The 21,073-nt window shown below is 40.1% G+C and overlaps 1 protein-coding gene across 1 annotated transcript; it reads right to left on the minus strand.

The window, feature by feature from the left end:
* Positions 1–11,066: 11,066 nt before the first annotated feature.
* Positions 11,067–19,729, minus strand: ccdc13 (coiled-coil domain containing 13). The gene is made up of 14 exons (XM_030774791.1): positions 19,521–19,729; positions 19,033–19,181; positions 18,277–18,419; positions 17,530–17,646; positions 17,170–17,274; positions 15,859–16,023; positions 15,091–15,267; positions 14,629–14,835; positions 14,443–14,534; positions 13,157–13,216; positions 12,736–12,870; positions 12,134–12,285; positions 11,736–11,841; positions 11,067–11,238 (listed from the first exon to the last, which is right to left on the minus strand). Exons 1-14 carry the CDS (start codon positions 19,727–19,729, stop codon positions 11,067–11,069), a joined length of 1,989 nt encoding a protein of 662 aa, XP_030630651.1.
* Between the last annotated feature and the right edge of the window lie 1,344 nt (positions 19,730–21,073).

Genomic DNA, 21,073 nt, shown 5'->3' on the forward strand with positions numbered 1-21,073 from the left:
GGTAGCTATGTGTAGGTCTATCTATCTATTTATCTATATACACATGCATATACATATTCATATACGTATATGTCAAAGTTAATGTTAAAACATGTTAATAATGTAATAACACGATTTTTCAACACCACTAATTTTTCTGAACACCGTTAACGCAAATCTTAATATGACCCTTTGAATCACCTGTAGTTCAAGGAAAGCCAGGTTAGCCTGCTAAGTCACCTGCCCAGCCAACTAAGTCACCTGCCACATCGGTACCTTGTGAGAGGTTGTTTTCCATCCCTGGGCATATTGTACAGTAAGTGAGCTGCTTTATCATCCGAAAATGTAACCAGATTTGTGTGTCTAGGCAACTGACTTGGTGCAAAGGAACAGGAAAGGTATATCTGCAATTTCTGAGAGCAGTATTTAAAATTGGAAATCGGTCAAAATGCACAAAGTCTAAAATGGCCAACCTGCTGTTGGGCAGTGTTGATGAATGTGATTGGGAAAGTTATTTGTATTGAGTAGACTGATAATGCTGGCACCTTGATTTTGAACTGTCTTATGTTAAACTGCTGTCGTAAACTGCTGTCGTAAACTGTGAGTGGGCTAGGTTTTCTGTGAATTACTGGAAAATAATAAATACATTTGGATAAAGCATAATCTGTCCACTCATGTTTATAGATATATTGCACTTGAACAGTCTTTCATTAAGGTAAAATTTGAGCAGATAAAAAATGTGCGATTAATCACAATTAACTAAACAAACTCATGTGATTAATCGTAATTGATAGTGACAGCTCTAATATATATATATATATATATATATATATATATACATATATATATATATATAGATAGATAGATAGATAGATAGATAGATATTAAATAATAATATAAAAATAATTAAATATCTAATAATTAAAATAATTATAATTACACTAATAATTAAAACCTATATATATATATATAATTCATGCAAGGGCAGATTTTAAGGTCCTCTTATTAACATATAAAATTTTACATGGGCTTGCGCCTTCCTACCTGTCTGACTTAATTATACCCTATAACCCACCTCGCACCCTGCGCTCTCAAGATTCTGAATTATTAGTTATTCCAAGAGTTAAAAAGAAGTTCGCTGGCAACCGAGCCTTTTCCTACTGCTCTCCCTTCCTCTGGTCTACCTAAAGAAGTTAGAGAGGCAAACTCTCTCAATACCTTTAAAACAAAACTAAAGACTTATCTATTTTCTGGAACTTATGCATGATATAATTTTGATTTGACTTTGTTATAGACATGTAAAGCCCTTTGAGACTCTAAATAGTGATATTGGGCTCTACATAAATATTATTATTATATATATACTTGTGTGTGTGTGCGTGTGTGTGTGTGTGTATAGAGAGAGAAGAGAGAGAGGGAGAGAGATTAGATATTTTATTGACTTTCTTCCCAGTTATCTGAATAGTACTGCAACTTTATCAAGATTAATCTTCCGACATCACAACATGCACCACTGTTAACGTTTGAACTGCATTCTGGTGCTATTAACAGCTGAGCTTGAGTGAAACTGTAAAGGGAGTTTTTCCTTAAGCTTCAGAGAACGATGCAACGTGCTCAGGCCAAAATCCCCGCAGAGGTTGCCTGGGAAGAGACAGCTCTGAAGGGGACAATCCAATTTGCCTCCTCACCTTTGAAACCAGCCTTGAAAACCAAGTTGATCTCTCATCCTGCCGAAGCTGCGTCAGGCAACGCCATCTCCACTGTGATGCCAGCTGTTAGTGTGTGCAATTGATTTGTTATTTCCTCTATTCCGGCACTTTCTCTCTCCTCTTTAAGCTGGCCAGTGGCATTCACTAACTCGTTGTGGCAGTCCATTGTTCTTAAGACAAAATCGATTGCTCTGGAGAAGGGTTGGTTGGTGGAGAGAGGGGGTTCTTTTTCATTTGGCGGCAAACTTTCTGGGTCACCAGCTTTTCACGCCTCACGATATGCATTCCGTTGTGTGTGAGGTAAAGTTGCCCTCAAGCAGTGTTCCAAAGGAACGTCGTTTTTCCATTTCAGTCCTAACTTCTCCTCAGATGTTCAGATGGAGAGAGCTGGAGAGAGATGGAGAGATGAAGAGGGGTGGAGAGGTGGTGGAGGTTCTTGCTGCTGCGGGAAGGCCCTTTTGGTGACCCCACACACCTGCTCTTCTGCATCCCAGGCAACAGTAAAAAAAATAATAATAATACTAATAAATTATGAGTGACAAAAAATGTGACAGAACAAATTTCTGTCCTCCCTGAGGTCCAAGTACCACACACTGGTTTTCAGGAATATGTGTTAAGGTCGAAAGAAAATGGGATATATCCACTTAGTGGCAGCTGATGGTCTTTGAAATAGGGGAGGCACAGTTTAGGCCTTCGTCATAAAATTAGTCAATTATTACATTTGTTGTTATTTATATGCGTATTCTGCCCTCCTTTCTTTTTCTAGGAAATAGTTACCCTGTCATTCCTGTCAGATTCTTTTTCAGAGACTTGACTAGTTTCCTCTCAATGGCCAACAGTACATTTTCTGAGTCAAGGCACTTCCAGAGAGCCAGTTCACTTTGTCATACCAGGAGAGGTGAAATGATCGGTCTTTGCTCCCTGATTTTTGAACTAAATTAACGTTGGGCGTTGATCTGCCCTGCCGTTTAATTCTGAGTCTCTTCATAAGAAAGACTATCAAAGAACTTCACCAAAATCCGGTCGACAACATTAGCAACATCTACAGTTTTGAACCTGCTAGCTTGCTAGCTTCTCTATGACCTAGCTTAAAATCAACCTTTACCAATGTGAAACGATAGTGAGTGACAAGAACTCTATATTTAGAATTTTATTAACAGTATGTACAAACAGAAGCGATATAGCGAGAAAATGAGCAGAAGCTTATGACCTCACCTGCCAACACTCCACAGATCGAGCTTGAATTCCGCCGACGCCGGTGTAAAATTTTAATACGCTGTCAGTCATGTTCGTTGCCATGACATTTAAAAGAGTTCCTCCAATCATCATATACAGCAGCCCGGCGTCCAGGCGGCACAAAATCAACCCTGCTGTCCAATAAACGTGCGGAATTTTTTTTCAATGCAAAAATCGCTGTCAGCACTCTCATTGGCTGTGTCCGAAATGGCATACTAGCGTACTGCATACTACATACTAGCCTAGTATACACTACGTACTGCACACTACTCCACACGCTAGTATGCAGTATGGTACAATTACGAGACGTTTCGTGTAGTGCACTACACTACATTGCCATTGTCGCCATCCGCCATGTTTTTTGAAAATTTTCGTCAAGTTAGAGGTTACCGCGTTGCATCATGGGATGCAGTAGTCAGCTAAGTGAGCTCGGGATGTATACTAGAAATTTTCGCCAGAGTAGTACATCATCCGGGTAACTGTAGTGTACTGCATACTACTTACTACTTTTACGTCATAATTAGTATGCGAGTAGCATGTAGTATGCCATTTCGGACACAGCCACTGACTCCCATGGAAGCCGTGCGTCCGGAAATGCTGTTTTAAAAGCATATTGTCCAATAAATGTCTAGCTTTGTTGCACTGAAAACAAAGCGTATTCTGAGGTGCCATTGAAACCCAGAGACGCACAGCGTCAATGGGTTTAAATGGGTCGAGCTTCCACTTATGACGACCTGCGAGAAATTAATGCTGAACCAACTAGCCGTGAAGTTGAACACTTTCTAGCCCAAAATATTGATTTGTAATAAGAGAGTTAAGTAATGTAAATACAATATTACATATTTAATTGAACTTTCGTAACGTTTTAGATGAAGCTCAGCTTCCCGTGTAGTCTTAGAGCAGTCGCCTCTGATCGACTACAATGCACATCTAGTAAAATAAAAAGGGCTAAAGAAAAGGTGTTTTTTTGTCTCTTTTTTTCTTAGGCTCTGTTTGCTGTATGCAAGCACATTCATGAAGCTACTTCCTAAAATGTTCTCATGAAAGACTACGTTATAGCTTTGGTACTCTTGGTTGGCCACTATCAAAGACTACGTTAAAGCTTTGGTACTCTTGGTTGGCCATTAAGAAAGACTGCGTTATAGCTTTGGTACTCTTGGTTGGCCATTATGAAAGACTACATTATAGCCTTGGTACTCTTGGTTGGCCATTAAGAAAGACTGCATTATAGCTTTGGTACTCTTGGTTGACCATTATGAAAGACTGCGTTATAGCTTTGGTACTCTTGGCTGGCCATTACAAGAGACTACGTTAAAGCTTTGGTACTCTTGGCTGGCCATTACAAGAGACTACGTTAAAGCTTTGGTACTCTTGGCTGGCCATTACAAGAGACTAAGTTATAGCTTTGGTACTCTTGGCTGGCCATTACAAGAGACTACGTTAAAGCTTTGGTACTCTTGGTTGGCCATTATGAAAGACTAAGTTATAGCTTTGGTACTCTTGGTTGGCCACTATGAAAGACTAAGTTATAGCTTTGGTACTCTCGGTTGGCCATTATGAAAGACTACGTTAAAGCTTTGGTACTCTTGGTTGGCCACTATGAAAGACTAAGTTATAGCTTTGGTACTCTTGGTTGGCCACTATGAAAGACTAAGTTATAGCTTTGGTACTCTTTGTTGGCCATTATCAAAGACTACGTTAAAGCTTTGGTACTCTTGGTTGGCCACTATGAAAGACTAAGTTATAGCTTTGGTACTCTTGGTTGGCCACTATGAAAGACTAAGTTATAGCTTTGGTACTCTTGGTTGGCCACTATGAAAGACTAAGTTATAGCTTTGGTACTCTTTGTTGGCCATTATCAAAGACTACGTTAAAGCTTTGGTACTCTTGGTTGGCCACTATGAAAGACTAAGTTATAGCTTTGGTACTCTTTGTTGGCCATTATGAAAGAGGTGGTAGATTTGGGAGACTCTTCTGAGTTACCTTTAAGCCAAATATATTTTAAAGATATTCAGGCCTTAAGGTTAGACATATCTGCCATTTGTCATGTTCTCAAAATGTTTTTGTTTGTTTGTTTGTTTGACACTGATTGTTTGTTTAGACTGCAGTGTTTGACTACAGAAGGGGGGGGGGGGATCCATGGTTGCTGCTGAAAATGGAATATAGAATAGTTTGTTAGGTTCGCTTTTTTGTGTCACTCAGCATATTGTTTTTGTGTTTTCCCAGTGTTGATAAATTTGTAGCTATGATTTAAAATCAAAATGAATAATCTCTTTTCTCTCTGCTCCTCCGTTTATCTCTACATGACTGGACCACAGTTAAACGGAATGACAGAGAACACAGTTTGGAATAAATTTACACTGAATGTCAAACCAAGCATTTACATTACATTTACTTACATCGGGGAAAGAAAATAAATATAATCTAAAGTGAAACGTGGATAAAACGGTGACAAAATTGTGAAAGGAAACGTATCCTAGCCTAGGGGCTGAGTCACAAGTGGAATGCAGGTCTCATGTATTCATCAAGAAATCAAATATAAAGTATGTCATATTTTTTATTAGAGGTTCAGTTCAATAAAACATAGTATCAATTAGTCTTATTTTTAAGGACTTGGCATTTGATGGATCATCTTTTTAGTTGACATGATTGTTTGTTGCTTGTTCATTGTTAATTGACTGTTTGTTGTTAATGATAAGAATAATTCTCTTGACTGATGCTTGTATGTAAAACCCACATTTAAATAAAAAGCATAATGGCATAATAACTTGCTGTTAAGTCTCAAAGTATTGTGGCTGATATGGCTGTCGTCTGTTTGTTTAGGTCAGTCACTTGGTCATAATGTGTGAAACGTTCACACAGCTCTGCGATAGGAGGACATCTGGCCCGCTGAATGGGGCTGATTCACTCACTGGGCTGTACTTCCCAAATCCTGGGTGTCACATGGCATTGACAACATCACCAAAGAGGAATGACATCATGTTTTCCAATTGGCAAGTCAAGTCAATCTAATGAGAGCTAAGGGATAGTAACATTTTCATTTGACTATTAATACTTTCACTGCACTTGTATGGTCGTCATATTACCAATACAAAACCTGTCATGCAAAACACTACCAGATGTAACATAATGTGATCAGGGACCCCAACAGACAAACTGTACATAGTGAAAAACAAAGTACTGCATTAATTTCACTAGATCAATATGTGAGAAGAGATTCTGACAACCTTCTCTCTCTCTCTCTCTCTCTCTCTTTTCACCATTTTCATCTGCTCTGGACTGGGCCTTGACCCATTCTCAATATCTCAGTCCAGCCATGGAAAGTGAAAGCCTGGCCACACTTCTTCTGACACATCAAATCAAACACTTCTTTTTTTTTTTTATACCAACAAGCTGCACAGTGTGGTTCAGAGATGCACTGCGCTCTGGAGGGTGCATGAACTTAATTCCACTTGCAACTTTGTACACATCTAAATGACAACTGCTGCCACCTAGTGGCAAGAAGGGGACAACCTTTACTGTCGCAACAACCCAAGGGGACAATTGCAATTCAGCCACTTACATTCCCTGGGATTCTCAGCAATTCACAAGCATGTCAGTTCTCACAGGCTGTAAATGGGCCACAGCTGGCCTCAGGGTTCCTGGGAACCAGACAACTTTGCATTTCAAGGCTGCTCCTCAATAAACAACTCTTAACCTTTGTCTTGGGTGACAACAAGTGCAAACTTTATGGTTCTGTTCCCAAGCAATGACTTTTTGCTCAGGTTATGCTACCTAACTCTGGATCTGTTTGTGGCAGGTGATTGTGAGATGATAGTGGGTATGGCGATGGTTTCAGTGCTGTCAAAGCTTATTGGAGTGTGGAAAGACATCTTGGTAAAAAGCATCTGTGAAGTTGAAGCTGTGGTGAAACCGCAACACTAGCAGGTCAATTTGGAGACTCAGCAGTTTGATAAATCAGACCAAAATACTCATCTCGTACTCCATATGAAGTCTAACTCAGGGTGTTTATTAGAATAAAAAAAAAGGGGAGAGGTACTGAATGTTTTTTCAGTCAGTCCAGTACAGTCGGATGAATTGGATGTATTTGGAGTTGTCCAGTGTAATGGGCACTGAACACAGCTCACAGAAATGGCACATCTGTTCACAAACTTGGCGTGTTTATAACCACCATCAACTGCCACCCAGAAGGCATCTCATAAAACCCCACTGCCAGGTTATGATGCACAGCAATGCACTGTGGTGAGGCTGCAGCCAACAAACCTTCAAACTGGATCGGCCTCCAGCGTCTATCTGAATAGCAAAAGGTGAGGAACACTGGTGCACAAGACTAGTCCCCAAGGACCCCAGACCTGCTGTTTTTGTTTGAACTGCCACCATCCCCACCCAACAACACCCCAGCTAAAGCTGATCTGCCCCCTCAAAAAGTTTCATCGCCCAACCCTCCCCGAAAGTGGGTTGGACTCAGGCATGTTCATAATTAGGGGACGGTCTCTGCTCGGAAAACTGGAAGTGTGTGCTCCTCAGACAGTCAGAGACTTTGTGGTTAGTAAATACAAAAACCCAGCAGGACCAATGAAACTGAGAGAGTGACTGTTTTATACCCTTGTATACTTTCTTATTTTTCACAAACAAAATCTGTTTTTATTTTTACACAACATAAGATTTGGGATGAAATGGGCTGAGGAAAACAAACTAACCAAAGAGGTGTAGGGAGGGGGTGGCACTGCAAATGTTTGTCTTTTTTGGTGTGGTTATATGCTCAGAGGTTGAATTCCAAAATGTATCCTCAATGTCCATTACCTTCTATGTGTGGAGACATGCAGTTTATTTGAAACACCTGTAGCTTCCTTTTACAGATTTTCTCTGTGGATACAAAAGTATTTAATTCTAGCTTCACCCACAGCTGGTCGCTTGAGAATTAATTTGGCGTCATTACGTTTTGAAAACTTTTACTTTATACTGCCATCTAGTGGCGTACATTAACCCAAAGCATGGACGCCACACCAGTGATTCATAGCCCCAGTTCTGAAGAATCGACCAAACTGTTCTTTCTTTTTTTCTTTTTTCTTCTTCTTCTTTTTTTTTTTGCAATACTCTAGCACCGAATATGGCGTCTGCTTTAAATCAGGTGTGAATCAACAGAATCAGGTGTGTTGGTGTTACCGAAAAATAAAATATTTTGCACACATTTAAAAAATGAATTGTTGAAACGACTGAAATGAATCGTCACACTAAACTACTTTTTTTTTAGTTAAACATTTTAGCAAGACTTGCATCCTGTTATAATTATATATTTTAACTGCATGTAATTTCTTTATATGTTATTAACTGTTAAAATTAACTTTTTGTCCTCAACTGTCTGCTGTAACATTATTCCAGTTAAATGCGTGTGTCCATATAGAGAACTGTCATCCTGAGCCTTAAGCTGTCTTCTTCTTCTTATTATTATTATATTACCTTTTACAGAAACGGATCCAACGAAATGCTGATCATTTTCCTAAATTGAACATTTTGGAGGCTTGACAAATTAGGGGTATATTGTTCCTCCTTCCGTATTTATAATGCATAATGAAGAACATGGTTACTTCTGGTGTTATCATATACTAGGCCATGATAAAGATAACATAAGCTTACAGTCATCTGTCCTCCTGTCACTTGCAGTTTGAGTAGAGTTACTTGCTGAAAAGGTGTGTGGTGTGTGGCTGCTTGTGTTAGATACAGATCCTTTGCTTTACTATAAACATTTAGGGCGCTGAAGTGTCTGGTTATTTCTTTCCATTGCATGCAAATGAGAAGTTCCCTTGGGGCTGGATGAATGAGTGCATTCAGGCGCGCTCTCTACGGTTCCGCGTCGACACATTTTCACAACGCCGTCAAACTCGACATGGCACACGTTAACCTTTGCATGCGCAGCGGGACGTGTTTACTTAAGTTCCTGGATGCAATCAATGGTCTGGAGAGAGCACTAGTCCGGAACGAGGGAATACCTTAGAGGAGCAACATGGAGAAAGGTCTCATTCAAAGTCGGAATGACAAATAGGTAAGACTGTTTACGTATACCGTGTTGACACAAGTATGTTTGGCTTGGTGGGTTATTGCGAGTAAATCTAACTTACACCTCTCGGAGCAATTTCGCCTCGAAAAACAATGATAATCTGTTTGCTAAGAGTAAATTCGTTTCAAATTGATAGTACCCCATAGTATTCTGTTAAGAAAACATTCACACCTCGGCATAACGCAGGGCCTGTGTAACCAACCATCTGTGAGGCCACCGTAAACATGGAGACCCATCAGTACAAACTAATAAACGCTAGCCCTCGACACTCGTCTTAACTCATTTTAGATAGCAGGTTAACGGATATTAATTCAAACTGGTCTCCAGATCTAAATGTGTTAATATTCCAGCTAAATCAGATAGTACCCGTTACTGGTTTCAGAACAGTAACATGTTTTGAGTCATCGCTGTAGGCCTACAATGATGACTGAAAAATCCGAGGTTTTATGAGGTCACAAACATATCCATATTTGCGTAACAAACTATAATTTTGCATTAGTTTTCATACGTGTAAAAGAGTATCCAGTGTCTGACCTTTAATATTCCATCATTTTGGATCTTCCTTAATATTATTCCAGTATCATGGGATGCAGCACAAGAAGAACGTATCTGTCACTTGTAGACTACGGTGCCCTGGACTGACGAACATTTACCTGAAGTGACAATTATTTGCAGTTATAGCAGTTAGACCCTGTCAACCGCAAAAGGAAACTGAACTACATTTAATGGCTCTTGGCATTTAGTGGTACTGAGCCTATTGGTAAACCTTCACCACAACAAAATCCGCTATCTGCTCCACCCTGTCAAGCGCCAGGTCCCGCTCAAAACCGTTCCTTACGTTTGAACAGTACGAATACAGGCTGCTTTTTACTTGCTCTCGCTTGGTATATAGAGACGTTTTTCATGGTGCCCAAGTCTCCTTGATATTTTTGTCGTGCTGTGGTACTGAAGCGGGCCCATGTGGGCTTGCCAGTGTCCCTCAGGGTTCCGGGAAAGACGAAATAGAGCACCGTTTCAACTTGGAGCACGCTGCTCCAGCCACGGTTTTAAATTAAGCGTTGCTGGACCAACACAGGGTGGGGAGGCATCGTAACCCCCTCTGGCCACGAGGGAAGAATACAACTTGTGTTATGAGAGTACGAATGACAGGGGCTCTGGCTATTCCCTTGTGCTTTTAAGATAGCTCTTTCGCGCTCCTCTGGGGCTTGTCGAATCATCGCTGAACTCGTAAAGCGTCTCAGGAACTAAGTGCAAAGTCATGTTCATTTTTCGATGGCTCGAGCCACTCGTCGCCACACGGTTAACGATGCACAGCAAATTTTCTTTCTCTCTTTTTTTTAAACACGTCAAGGGAAATTTATTTTTGCTTTCCTTTGACTTATGATATTATTTATCTTTTCTGGCCTCGCACCATGCTCATGTCCAGTTTTGATGCGCAGTGTGCGTCAAAGAGGAGGGAAGGAAAGTTTGTCCCCGTCTCAATGTGCCAATAGATAGGAATAATTTCCTCTTCATTAATTTCTGATTTTTTTTCCTCCCTGTTTTTCACTGGATAAGTTGTTGAACAACATCAAGACACAATTATTTCATTATAAATGTACTTGATCTGAACATGCATTACTCTATGGCATGTAGAAAATATTTATTAAATTTAATCTCACCTAGATTCGTGCATTTAAATATAAGCTCAGGAACACAAAAACAATGGGCACATTTGAATAAATGACTTCATACGTTCGTGTATTGAAAAAAGACAGCACAAAGATTTATATGAAGTCTATTGATGGTTTGCCAAAAAGGCCAACTTAATTCTCCCCTTACACCCTCTATCTGACCTCAGATGATCACTAATCCAATAAACCTGACAGGGTTCTTCTGAAACCATACTCTTTCATTTTGTCTTAATAGGAGCTGCTGCAGGACCCACAGTAAAAGAGCTGTCTGACAGGTAATTGATTTATCACTGGGTTAAGAGGGACCTGGGTTAGACCGGAACAGCTGGGACATTTCCCAACAAGAAGCATGCCTTGGAAGTGTCCAGGTGATGGATGCAAGGGAAGGGGGAAGGGCTACCTCGCCCGAACTTAAGATCCTGGGCTAGCGCCATCTTTCATGTGCTGCTGTAAAGCTTGCAGGAACATCTGTTTGACTTGGCCCATCGTTTGGCGATAGCGCTGCAGGTCTTCCTCTTTCTCCTGTTGGGTGCTCCTCAGTGTAGCCCTTAGAGCTTCATTCTCTTCCCGCTGGATGGCAAGTCTGGAGGGACAAACCCAAAAGAGTTGAACGTCTGTACTTTCTTCAGTTCAGTCTTAAACCAGCAAGTAGCAGCAAATGAGGAAACAAATGAAAAAATGTACACAAATCCATCTGACTTAGAGTGCTCTTAAAAGAGTGCATAGGAGGACTGCACGTTTCACAAGGTATCTGTATGTTTATTAATCTTCATTAAACATTTCTCAACAGAGGTTTTTTGGGGGGAAAAAAACACAGCACAACAATTTGCCCTTTACATAAGAAGAAGCTTTGACTTTTCTTTAGTGTGGTCTTCATTAAAGAACAATACATTCAGATTTAAAACATATTTGGTCTTGATAACTGGATAAATTAATGAGAACTACATGTGCCAATGCCTCTGTTATTTTTACATCTCAAACCTGTGCCTGATCTAGATGCAGACATTCATATTTTATTTTGTACTGGTTTGCTGTTAGCTTGTTTTTTAGTTGGATGAGAGAAAGAGCAGAGGGACGTACTGTGAGCTTAGTTCACTCAGCTGGGCGTCATGACTCACATCAGAGGCTCTGTGAGGAGACACAGACTCCTGTCTTTCTGGGAGACTAAGGCTGCTGTAGGTCACACCTGTGTGATTTAAAAGAACCATGTTCTGGTTTGGCACCTGCTTCACACAGCTATACAACTCCTAGGTCATAATCCTTGTCATATTTCATCTGTAATACAGTGAAAGGTTGATCAAATATCAAATCTGATATTCTCAAAAAAGAAAAAATGTTGAAGACTTCCATGCCAAAAAGTAAGAACTGGACAAGCCCCTATACACAATAAACACGCATGTACTAATGAGAAACCTTTCGTAAACGTGAAATGTATGATATAGTATCATATCGTTTTTGAAAATATTTTGGCAGGGCACCTGTCTGGCTTCTGCCAGGTTTCAGTGAAGTCATGCCTTTCTCCAAATTAAGCTTAGCGTTTTCCAGCTGCTGTTCCAGGGTCACAGCACGCCGTCGTTCCTCTCGGAGCTTCTGCTCCACCTCCATGCATCGCTCTTTCATTTCTTCCTCCCTGTGGCACAGATTGACCAATACCATTGATTAAACCCTGTGGTCTGCTTCCTTGGTTGACTGTAGACTGAAAATAGCCCTGCCTTTTTATCAAATACGACAAATAAATAGTGATATCTGAAGGTGAAAGTCACATCGTACTTTGGTGGCATCACGACTACAGAGAACTTGACGGTGTTTAAAAAAAAAAGCAATTAATATCCATTTTGTAAATTTATGCACCTGTTTTTTGTCTTTGTTTTTTTTACAAATTTGGAGGATATGGTGTGCTTTCCAGTTATAGTGACAATCAGTCAAGCCCATCAATGGATAGCACATAACTGTACAACGAAATAAGTTTTCTTAAATTTAAATCTCATATATATATATATACATGATGATTATTCACCTTTTACATGAGACAAACAATGCGACTGGCTGGATGGGATAAATTAGTTTGTTAGTTTCATACCTGGTTTGGTACACCTTCGTCAACTCTAGCAGTCGGTCTCTCTCTACAGTAGTTGTCTGATACAGGGTCTTGTACTCAGTGCACTGAACCATTTTTGCAGCACAGTCAGGACACTGTGAGTCTGGCCTGGACTCTCTGTGATAACAATGAGTTTTTATCAAAACATCATTCACAACAGTTTTTGTTTCATATGGTGCTGCATCAGTTAGGATACATTGTGGTTTGGCTGTAAGGGTTTTACACACCTGTTACTGTAAAGTGTATAGTCTTATGGGATAGTGCATCCTCTTGAAATTTAGGACTTTCCTTGTTTCTCCTATGCTCCCCAGAGACTTTAACAGGGCTCCAAACTGTTTTACTTACACAAGGGACCAAATTATGGCTTAGTGCTATTTGCAAAACTCCAGTTTTCCTAACTGACCTGACTGAAGACAGAGCTGGGGCAGACTCCACGAGCTTGTGACCGAGTTTAGATATGGACCTGCCCAAAAAAAAAAAGGTTTGAGACTTCACCTTTGTTATGCATTTATGTTAGGATCCCAACAAAAATTATGACATGTTTGAAGATATATAGACCTGTAATTTCTACGGACAGAGCGTGAACAGACTACTAAAGGAGTAACTTCTGTCTCTAAGAAGCAGTTGGTTCATTGGGCAGAATTTACTACTGACAGCACAAATAACAAAGGTCAAATATAAGCTATGTTGTTTTCTGTGATGTATTCCTTCAGACAGTAGGTGTGTTTACATGGAGCCTGATATTCCGTTAATAGTCGGATTCAAGCTCAATTGGAATGAAAATGCTTCATGTAAACACTTCGATCAGAATGAAATACCCCAATCCAATCGAGAATTCAATCGGATTGAAAGAGGTGGTGTAGATTTCTGATAACCCGTTCGATAGGAAAATATGAACCATGTAAGCGCTCAATTGGAATGTCTTATGCACTTGGAACGTTTCGGGCATGTTTAATACGCGAAGTAATGACGTATTGACATTTCACTACGCATGACAGAGTTTAAAAAAACCTAGCAGACAGTGCGAGAAATTTAACACGTTTGCGTTAAACATTCTCAAAGAATTAAGAATAGTCATCTAAATGGGCGCAAATCCCGCAACAACAAGCTGTTTAAGCAAGTTTGGGAGAATATTCCATGCGGAGATGATGTAATTGTTATTGTAATTATAAAGTTAGAATTATCTTAAGTAATTAACTGATCAAATCACTCACCTGAAGTGAAGCTATTGCTGCCCTGGCTCCTTACAATAGGCCTACTTGAAAGTAAGCGTTCTTTTGACCACTCTACCATTATTTATTTCTGTATATGACTGGCTAAGAGATTTTTATATAGCTTTCGACTACATCGTACAGGTCGGCGCAAGGTAATTTCTTCTCATTTGCAATGAATTCTGATTGAACACTTGTGACATGTAAATGCACACAAACAATCCGATCACTTTCATGTAAACAGTACATTCGGAATCAGCAATCAGAATGATTTCAATCGGAATGATAAAAATGTGTGCATGTGACCGTAGCTAGTAGCAAAGAGCCAAATGGGAGAGTATAACATCATATTACATTTGCTCACACTTAAGGCACCTTTTCCCCACAGCTCACACACTCTTAAAATAACTCAGATATAAAAGAGAAATCCATAATAAACAGTATCCTGTTATTTCACTGATAAAATAATAACACCCACCGGCCAGAGGTGGATCTCCTGTTGTTTTCCTCCCTGCCTGTCGAAGTTCTGGAGGAACCAGAATTCACCTCAGCCTCTCTAAAATCTTCTTTCTGTCACAGAACAACAAAACAAATTTACACATTGCTCAGCATTTTTTTCCCTGCCCTCCTCCGACAGAATGGGATAGAAAAGTTTTTTGTTTACCCTGAGAGCTAGCTGTTGGATTTCCTGCTCCAGCTCCAGGACTTTGGCCTCCCTCTCTGAGACCATTTGTTTGAGCTGCTGGATTAGAGAGTTTTGCCCCTGCACCTCATTGTGTTGCTGCTCCTCCAGGGCTTTCTTGGCCTCTCCTTGCTCCTGGTCCTTCTGACTGAACCGACCGAGCATTGACTGCAGCTGGGTCTGCTGCTTCTGCAAGCATAAGCCAGGACAAAAAACTATTTTTTTTCTGGATTTTCATATTGTCTCAAGTTTAATTAGTGATTCTGAGTGGAATATCTCATTGAAGATAACTGACTCTGTGCTGTATCTCTGTCTAATCTTGGATCCTCATTTCAGGCTTTGATGGAAACATAAATTATTATAGAGTCAGCTTAACTGGATCTCCCTTCAGTTGTTAGTTGTTGGTAAATTGAACAACATACTGTACCCTGAGATAGTTCTTACCAGTAAGGCATCCACCAGTTCATCGTCATGTTTGCCCTTGTCCAGCAGGGTGGAAACCTGACCTTTCAGGACTTTGATCTCTGTGCTGAGGACCTTATTCCGGGCCCTTGAGCCCTCCAGCTGCTTCTTTGTGCCAGAGTGCTCTCCAAGGAGAGCTTCATAATCAGCCATGAGCTTCTGTCATCCCCCCAGAGAGCAATAAAAGCACATTTAACAGTCTTCCTCTCTTCTATCAGCCTCAGTGAGAGAGCTTTGACTACATCACAAGTCTTTCACAAATTAAAGCTACCCTAGCTGTGCTCTGTGAGTAAAATTAAAAGAAAAAACAAAAAAGAAAGAAAGAAAAAACTGCTTTTGTCATTTCTGCATTTACTTTGTGTACCATCTTTTTTTTCTTTTGCCTGGTGAGAATATGACTTTGCATCTATTTAACTATGCATGTGTCACCTTTGATTTTATTCTGGTGGGACTTAATTGTTAGATCTACCCCCTGGGGATCTGCATAGAAAGAGCTTGCATGCTCAGAAACCATGAACACATGTCTGCGCTTCATAAATAGATGTGTGTTTTCTTCTTTCCTGTTTCATGAGGTCTAACACAAAGACCCAGCAGGCACATCCATACACTTACAGATGTTCGGTGATTTTGTACATGAGATGAATACCAGTTGTCAACATTCAGAGGGCAAGTTAAACACATTAGCTTAATGTCACGTTTGAGTAAATACTTAAGATTCAAGATTTGTTCAGTCTTACTGATGGCTCTTACCTCTAGGCTCTCTTTCCTCTTTCTTTCCATGGAGCGGATGTGGCTTAGGTTTCTGTCCTGATTCCCTGACATTTCTCCATGTCCCAGCATCTCCTCATCCATGCTAAGGTCACACAGCTGCTTCACACGGATGGACTGGCCCAGCTGCCTCTCCAGCTCACGCACCTGTAATCTCACCATTCCGAAAACTCTGAGGCGTTATACATTAATCTTATCTCTTCTATCGACTCAATGAGGGCCACAACCTCTGGAGGTCAGTGAAAAGTAGGACTGCACAATTTGGGGAAAATATCTAATTGCAATTTTTCTTACAGATATTGCGATTTGAGAGGGAGCCTTACCACATGAAAAGCCATCAAAATACTAACTGCTCTATATTCCAATGCAAGGATGAGAATTTAAAGATACGCTTCCAACGTGCATTTACTGCGAAATAAACCCTGACAGGGTGAAGCAGGACCGCAGCCGCAACGCGAGTTACCCTGTCGGGGTTTATTTCACAATAATGAGCGGTTCGCTGCACATTATCCCTTACGCCTACTTAATTGGCATAGAACATAGAACAATTGAACACAGAACAATTATCACAAAGCTATGACTGTGTTAAGTTAAATAAATAAAGTAATAATTATTTAAAAAAAATAAAAATTGTCCAACGGTGCTTCTGGTTTTGGGGAGGCCCTTGATCTGCACTACGAATGTAACATTTTCCTTGGGTTTCACATGTTTGTTGTTGGTGGGCGTACACACAGTTGCCTTGGAACACTTTTGATTGGTGAGCATGACTGGTACGCGAGGAGCACGGCACTTCTGATTGATGACCATGACTGTCACACAAGGAGGACAGCATGAATTTGTAAAACTATTGACACGACAGTTAAAACATTGGGTCAGACGCGCTGCGTCTAACGTATATGCTAAATCGCAGCCTTTTGCGATTTGCTAATCACATTGCTTCAAATTTAAATAGAAATTTAAAATTTGAGTCAAAGTATCACTACAGCACCAAAATAAACAAACTGCATAACAGTTGTTTATGATTGTTTCTATCATCCAGGTAATCAGTTCTCACTTAAGTGGAGAATTGAAATACCAGCAGGCAATCATTCATGGCATGCAAAAGAAGAATGATTTGATTATTGGTTGATCATTGTCTTTGCCTTGGTCGTTTGGTGAGTCGGTATTTCATTGTTCATTATGTGAACACGTGAGGGTTGTTTATGCATTTCAGTTGCTAGGGTTATATGGGTCCAAAGTGGTTACTGACTGTGTGTGGGAAGAATGTGTCATGAGTCCAGGTGAGTGACTCACCCTGGTCTGAAGGGCCAGGATCTGCTGGGCGCGTCCCCGCCAGTTCCCAGGACTGCTCAGCAACTGCTGGATGTTGACTTCCTCACCGACCTCACTAATTAAAACCTACAAAATGTTATTGGGGAAAAGAAAATGATACCAAACAAACCATGTTTGATGTGTATATTTCTAACTCTGCATAAGGAAATGTGGAAAGATTGTTCTATATTGGCTGTAACTGCACAGGTTTTTGAATGCATTCCTGTCCTGAAGCTATAAGCAAAGTCATTGTAATGTTTGTATTTATGTCTGTATAATTCATTCATTATAATTCATGTCTACATTTAAAGCTGTAAAATATTTGACATTAAAGACACAAACCTTATGTGCTATTTTGAGATCTTGCTTTAATGCTTGAATCTGATTACGGTACTCTGTCATTTTCAGCTGTGCTGTGGACAGTTTCTCCTGCAGGGTTTTTGCCAGTGGGCTGTGCTCCTGATGAGTACAGTCACAACAGTGTTAGAAGTTTCAGAGGCAAAAGAAAAGCAGTATTCTATTTGGGAATGATACAACTTTCACACCAGTGGCCGTGGATTAGATTAGATTAGAGAAGATTAGATTAAATTACATTTGATTAGGGCTTAAAGTTCTCATAATTACAGCCTTGTGATGACATTTAAGAAATGTCATAATACACTGCTTCTCATTAATTGCAGGTGTTAGCATTTTCTCAGTGATCAAGCGACAGCTGACAGGTACACAACATAAAGCATTGGAAAATGGTCATCTGTAATTATTTATAGAGTCACAGTTGATAAGGACCATTATTGTATTACCTCAAGACTGTGCACCGTAGTCCTAGCTTGTAGCTTTTGGCCTGGCTTATCTCCTGTGTTATGCAATGACATAGCCTGCAACTGAAAAGTGTCCCAGATTTCTTATATAGTCTTATCTTTTTTTACAAAACAGTTTCAGTTTAAAGATTGAGACTGTCATTACCAACTGAGGCCGGTCTGCTGGACTGTACATACAGAATTACACTAAAATAACTTTTGATCAAATATGCAGAAAAATTCATTAACATAAAAGATAAAATGTGTCGGTGAATGATAAAAACGAACTTACCTCCCTCTCTAGCTCTTTAACTCTGTTGTGGATTTGTTTGGTTTTGGTTCTTTCTCGTTCAATTTCAACAACAAGCTCACGATTTTTCTTTGATAGCTCCACTATCTTGGTCGCTGCAGCATCGCCTGCTATGCCTGCAGTGCCTAAGATGGAATAAACAACTAAATTAACTCAAAAAATGATTTTTTTTTTTTTTCCAGCTCAACAAAAATGTTGTGTGTGATTTTTTTGTTTGTTTGTTTGTTTTATACAGTGGTTTGGGTCTTTTCACTGGTAAGATTTTTCACCTGTAATTTTCCTAATATTTTGAAAGGCTCTGATGCACTCAGGGACTGAGTGGCTTTGAATTTTTCAATACGAGATCATTTTTACTGGGGAAAATTATGTGGCAGATATTGTTTGACCACATTCATAGTAAAGTCTCCTTTATTGTGACAGACTGATTTCCATATGCCAACCTGTCCTTTGACAGACTCATTCACAAATGCCAACCTGTCCTCTGACGCTGATCCGCTAATGCCAACCTGTTTTTTGACAGCCTCATTCACTAATGCTAAGCTGTCATCTGACAAACTCGTTCACGTTTACATTTACATTACATTTTTTCATTTAGTGGAAGCTTTTATCCAAAGTCACTTCAAAGGCAGACAACTCATTCGCTTATGCCAAGCAGTCCTCTGACAGACTCATTCACTAATTCCAAGTTGTCCTCTGATGCTTACCCGCTTGTGCCAATGTGTTGTCTGACAGACTCACCCACTAATGCCAACCGGTCTTCCTCTCTCTTCTTCTTCAAGTGCTTGATCTCAAAGTCTCTTTCACTCAGCAGTTTGTAGAGCCGACCGTTCTCGTCCCTCAGCTCTCTGAGCTGCTCCTGCAATACCTCATTCTCATTCTGCAACACTCTGCAGAAAAATGACCGAGACTGAGAAGATGGAAAGCCATTAAAAGGTAAGGGGTGTTATATAAAAGAGAGAGATCAGGTCTCTCATATCAAAGCAATCTCAGCTATTGTAACAAAGTGATCTGAAACTTTTATTCGTAATCCTGGGGTTTGGGGAGTATGTCATATTATGAGGGACTAGTTCAGAGTGCTGTCTGACGACTAATTTGTATTGCAAAGAATGGCAAAAACCCACTTTTAGTCCAACTGTAACTAAAGAATTAGTGAAACAATTATTGGGGGGAAAAACGCTGAAATGATATTGTTAAATAATTTAATGCTGACACGTAGTTTGTTTCACCTTGTTTTTAGTCCATCCGGGTCACTTTCCACCACTGAGATATCCTGCTGGTCCTGACTGGTGAGAAGTCCTGGATTTGAACTGGCTTTTTCCAGTTCGACCTCTCTTCTTTGTTGTAATCTTTTCTGGAAACGCGCAGCCTGTTTCTCTTGCAAGGCTTGGAACTGCAGCCGTAGATGCTCCTTTAATTCGTCATCGGCGTCTTCCATCACTGACAATCTAGCTTCAGCATCAAAGGGTGGAAACGGCCTAATTACATAGTTTTGTAGCAGGCGCAAAAGACAAAAAAGGGGTGGCATCAGATCTTCATTGCCCGACTTTGGTTTTCGCACGAGTAGGCCTATATGTTCCCGAGAGACACGTTTACATACTTTTTTGTGACTTTCCTGTGTAGCTGCAAAGCGAGAGGTTTTTTTTTCGTTGTTGTTTTTTTTTTACATGTCATGGCAAAATTGAAAAAACGAAAAAATAAAATAGCGATGGTCTTGAACAACATAAAAAACATTTACAGTTACATATACATTACATTTTACATGTATTCATTTAGCAGACGCTTTTTGTCCAAAGCAACTCCGAAGACTCGCAGAAACAAACCAAGCATAGAGCCATTGAGGAGCTGTCTATTGCACAAGTGCTACCGTAAAGTCCAGTGTCACATTAGATACAAGTGCAAGAATGTTCAAGGAAAATAAGAATGGACTAGACGTGGGTCAAAAAGCCACCATAATATAGGCCTACAGTCACGTCAGCTTGTTGGATAGCTTTTTATTTATGCGACTATGAACCGTTTCTACCTGCTAGCAGCTGGCCCCGTTTGCGTCAAACACATAAACAAGCGAGACAATGAGGCATACTTACCATTGTTATTCACACAGATTGATTGCAAAGAAAACAACAGACGATAGGGACTGTTTTGTATTTCAAATGAAAGAAAACGTTACAGAGTGGAAAACGTCGGGAAAATGAACCTCTATCTGACTTTGTTTTAGTCGCTTCTTCTCCCATCTGAACGGACGCCGCGGTATCCATAGTACCGCGTCTCCAGGAAGTGAAAACTTAAAGCATGATAGACGCCCTGTTTGAATGCTGACCTGAGACCAGCGTGGTCGTTTCGCACACAGTTGATGTTTAGGGACGTTTTCGGTGAACTGATCCCAGAGCTGCTGGTTACAGCGAAAACTGTTTTTTGCCATTACTGAATGATCAGCCATACCATACCACAATTCAAATTTAATGGGTCTAGTATCAAACCTAAGCTGCGCAAGCATATAGCCAGATAATGCCAAATTTAAACACAACCATCAGTGTCTGTGTTTTATCATTACATTTTTACATATATATAGCTCATGTGCAGTATTGTATACTCCTTCATTTAATGTAGGTGACCACAGTTTCTCAGATAAAAAGAAACGAGGTACAGAGTGGAACCATTGCAGAAGGTCATTGGGGTTGGTGATAAAGGAACTGGGAAGCTTGTTGATAGATTTAGAGAAGATGGCCTAGAATAGTCTAATGGAGGTCCTCGGAGGATAATAAATAAGGAAGTTATGTCC

Source organism: Chanos chanos, chromosome 5, assembly GCF_902362185.1.
Source record: "Chanos chanos chromosome 5, fChaCha1.1, whole genome shotgun sequence".
In the NCBI taxonomy this organism is placed as follows: domain Eukaryota; kingdom Metazoa; phylum Chordata; class Actinopteri; order Gonorynchiformes; family Chanidae; genus Chanos; species Chanos chanos.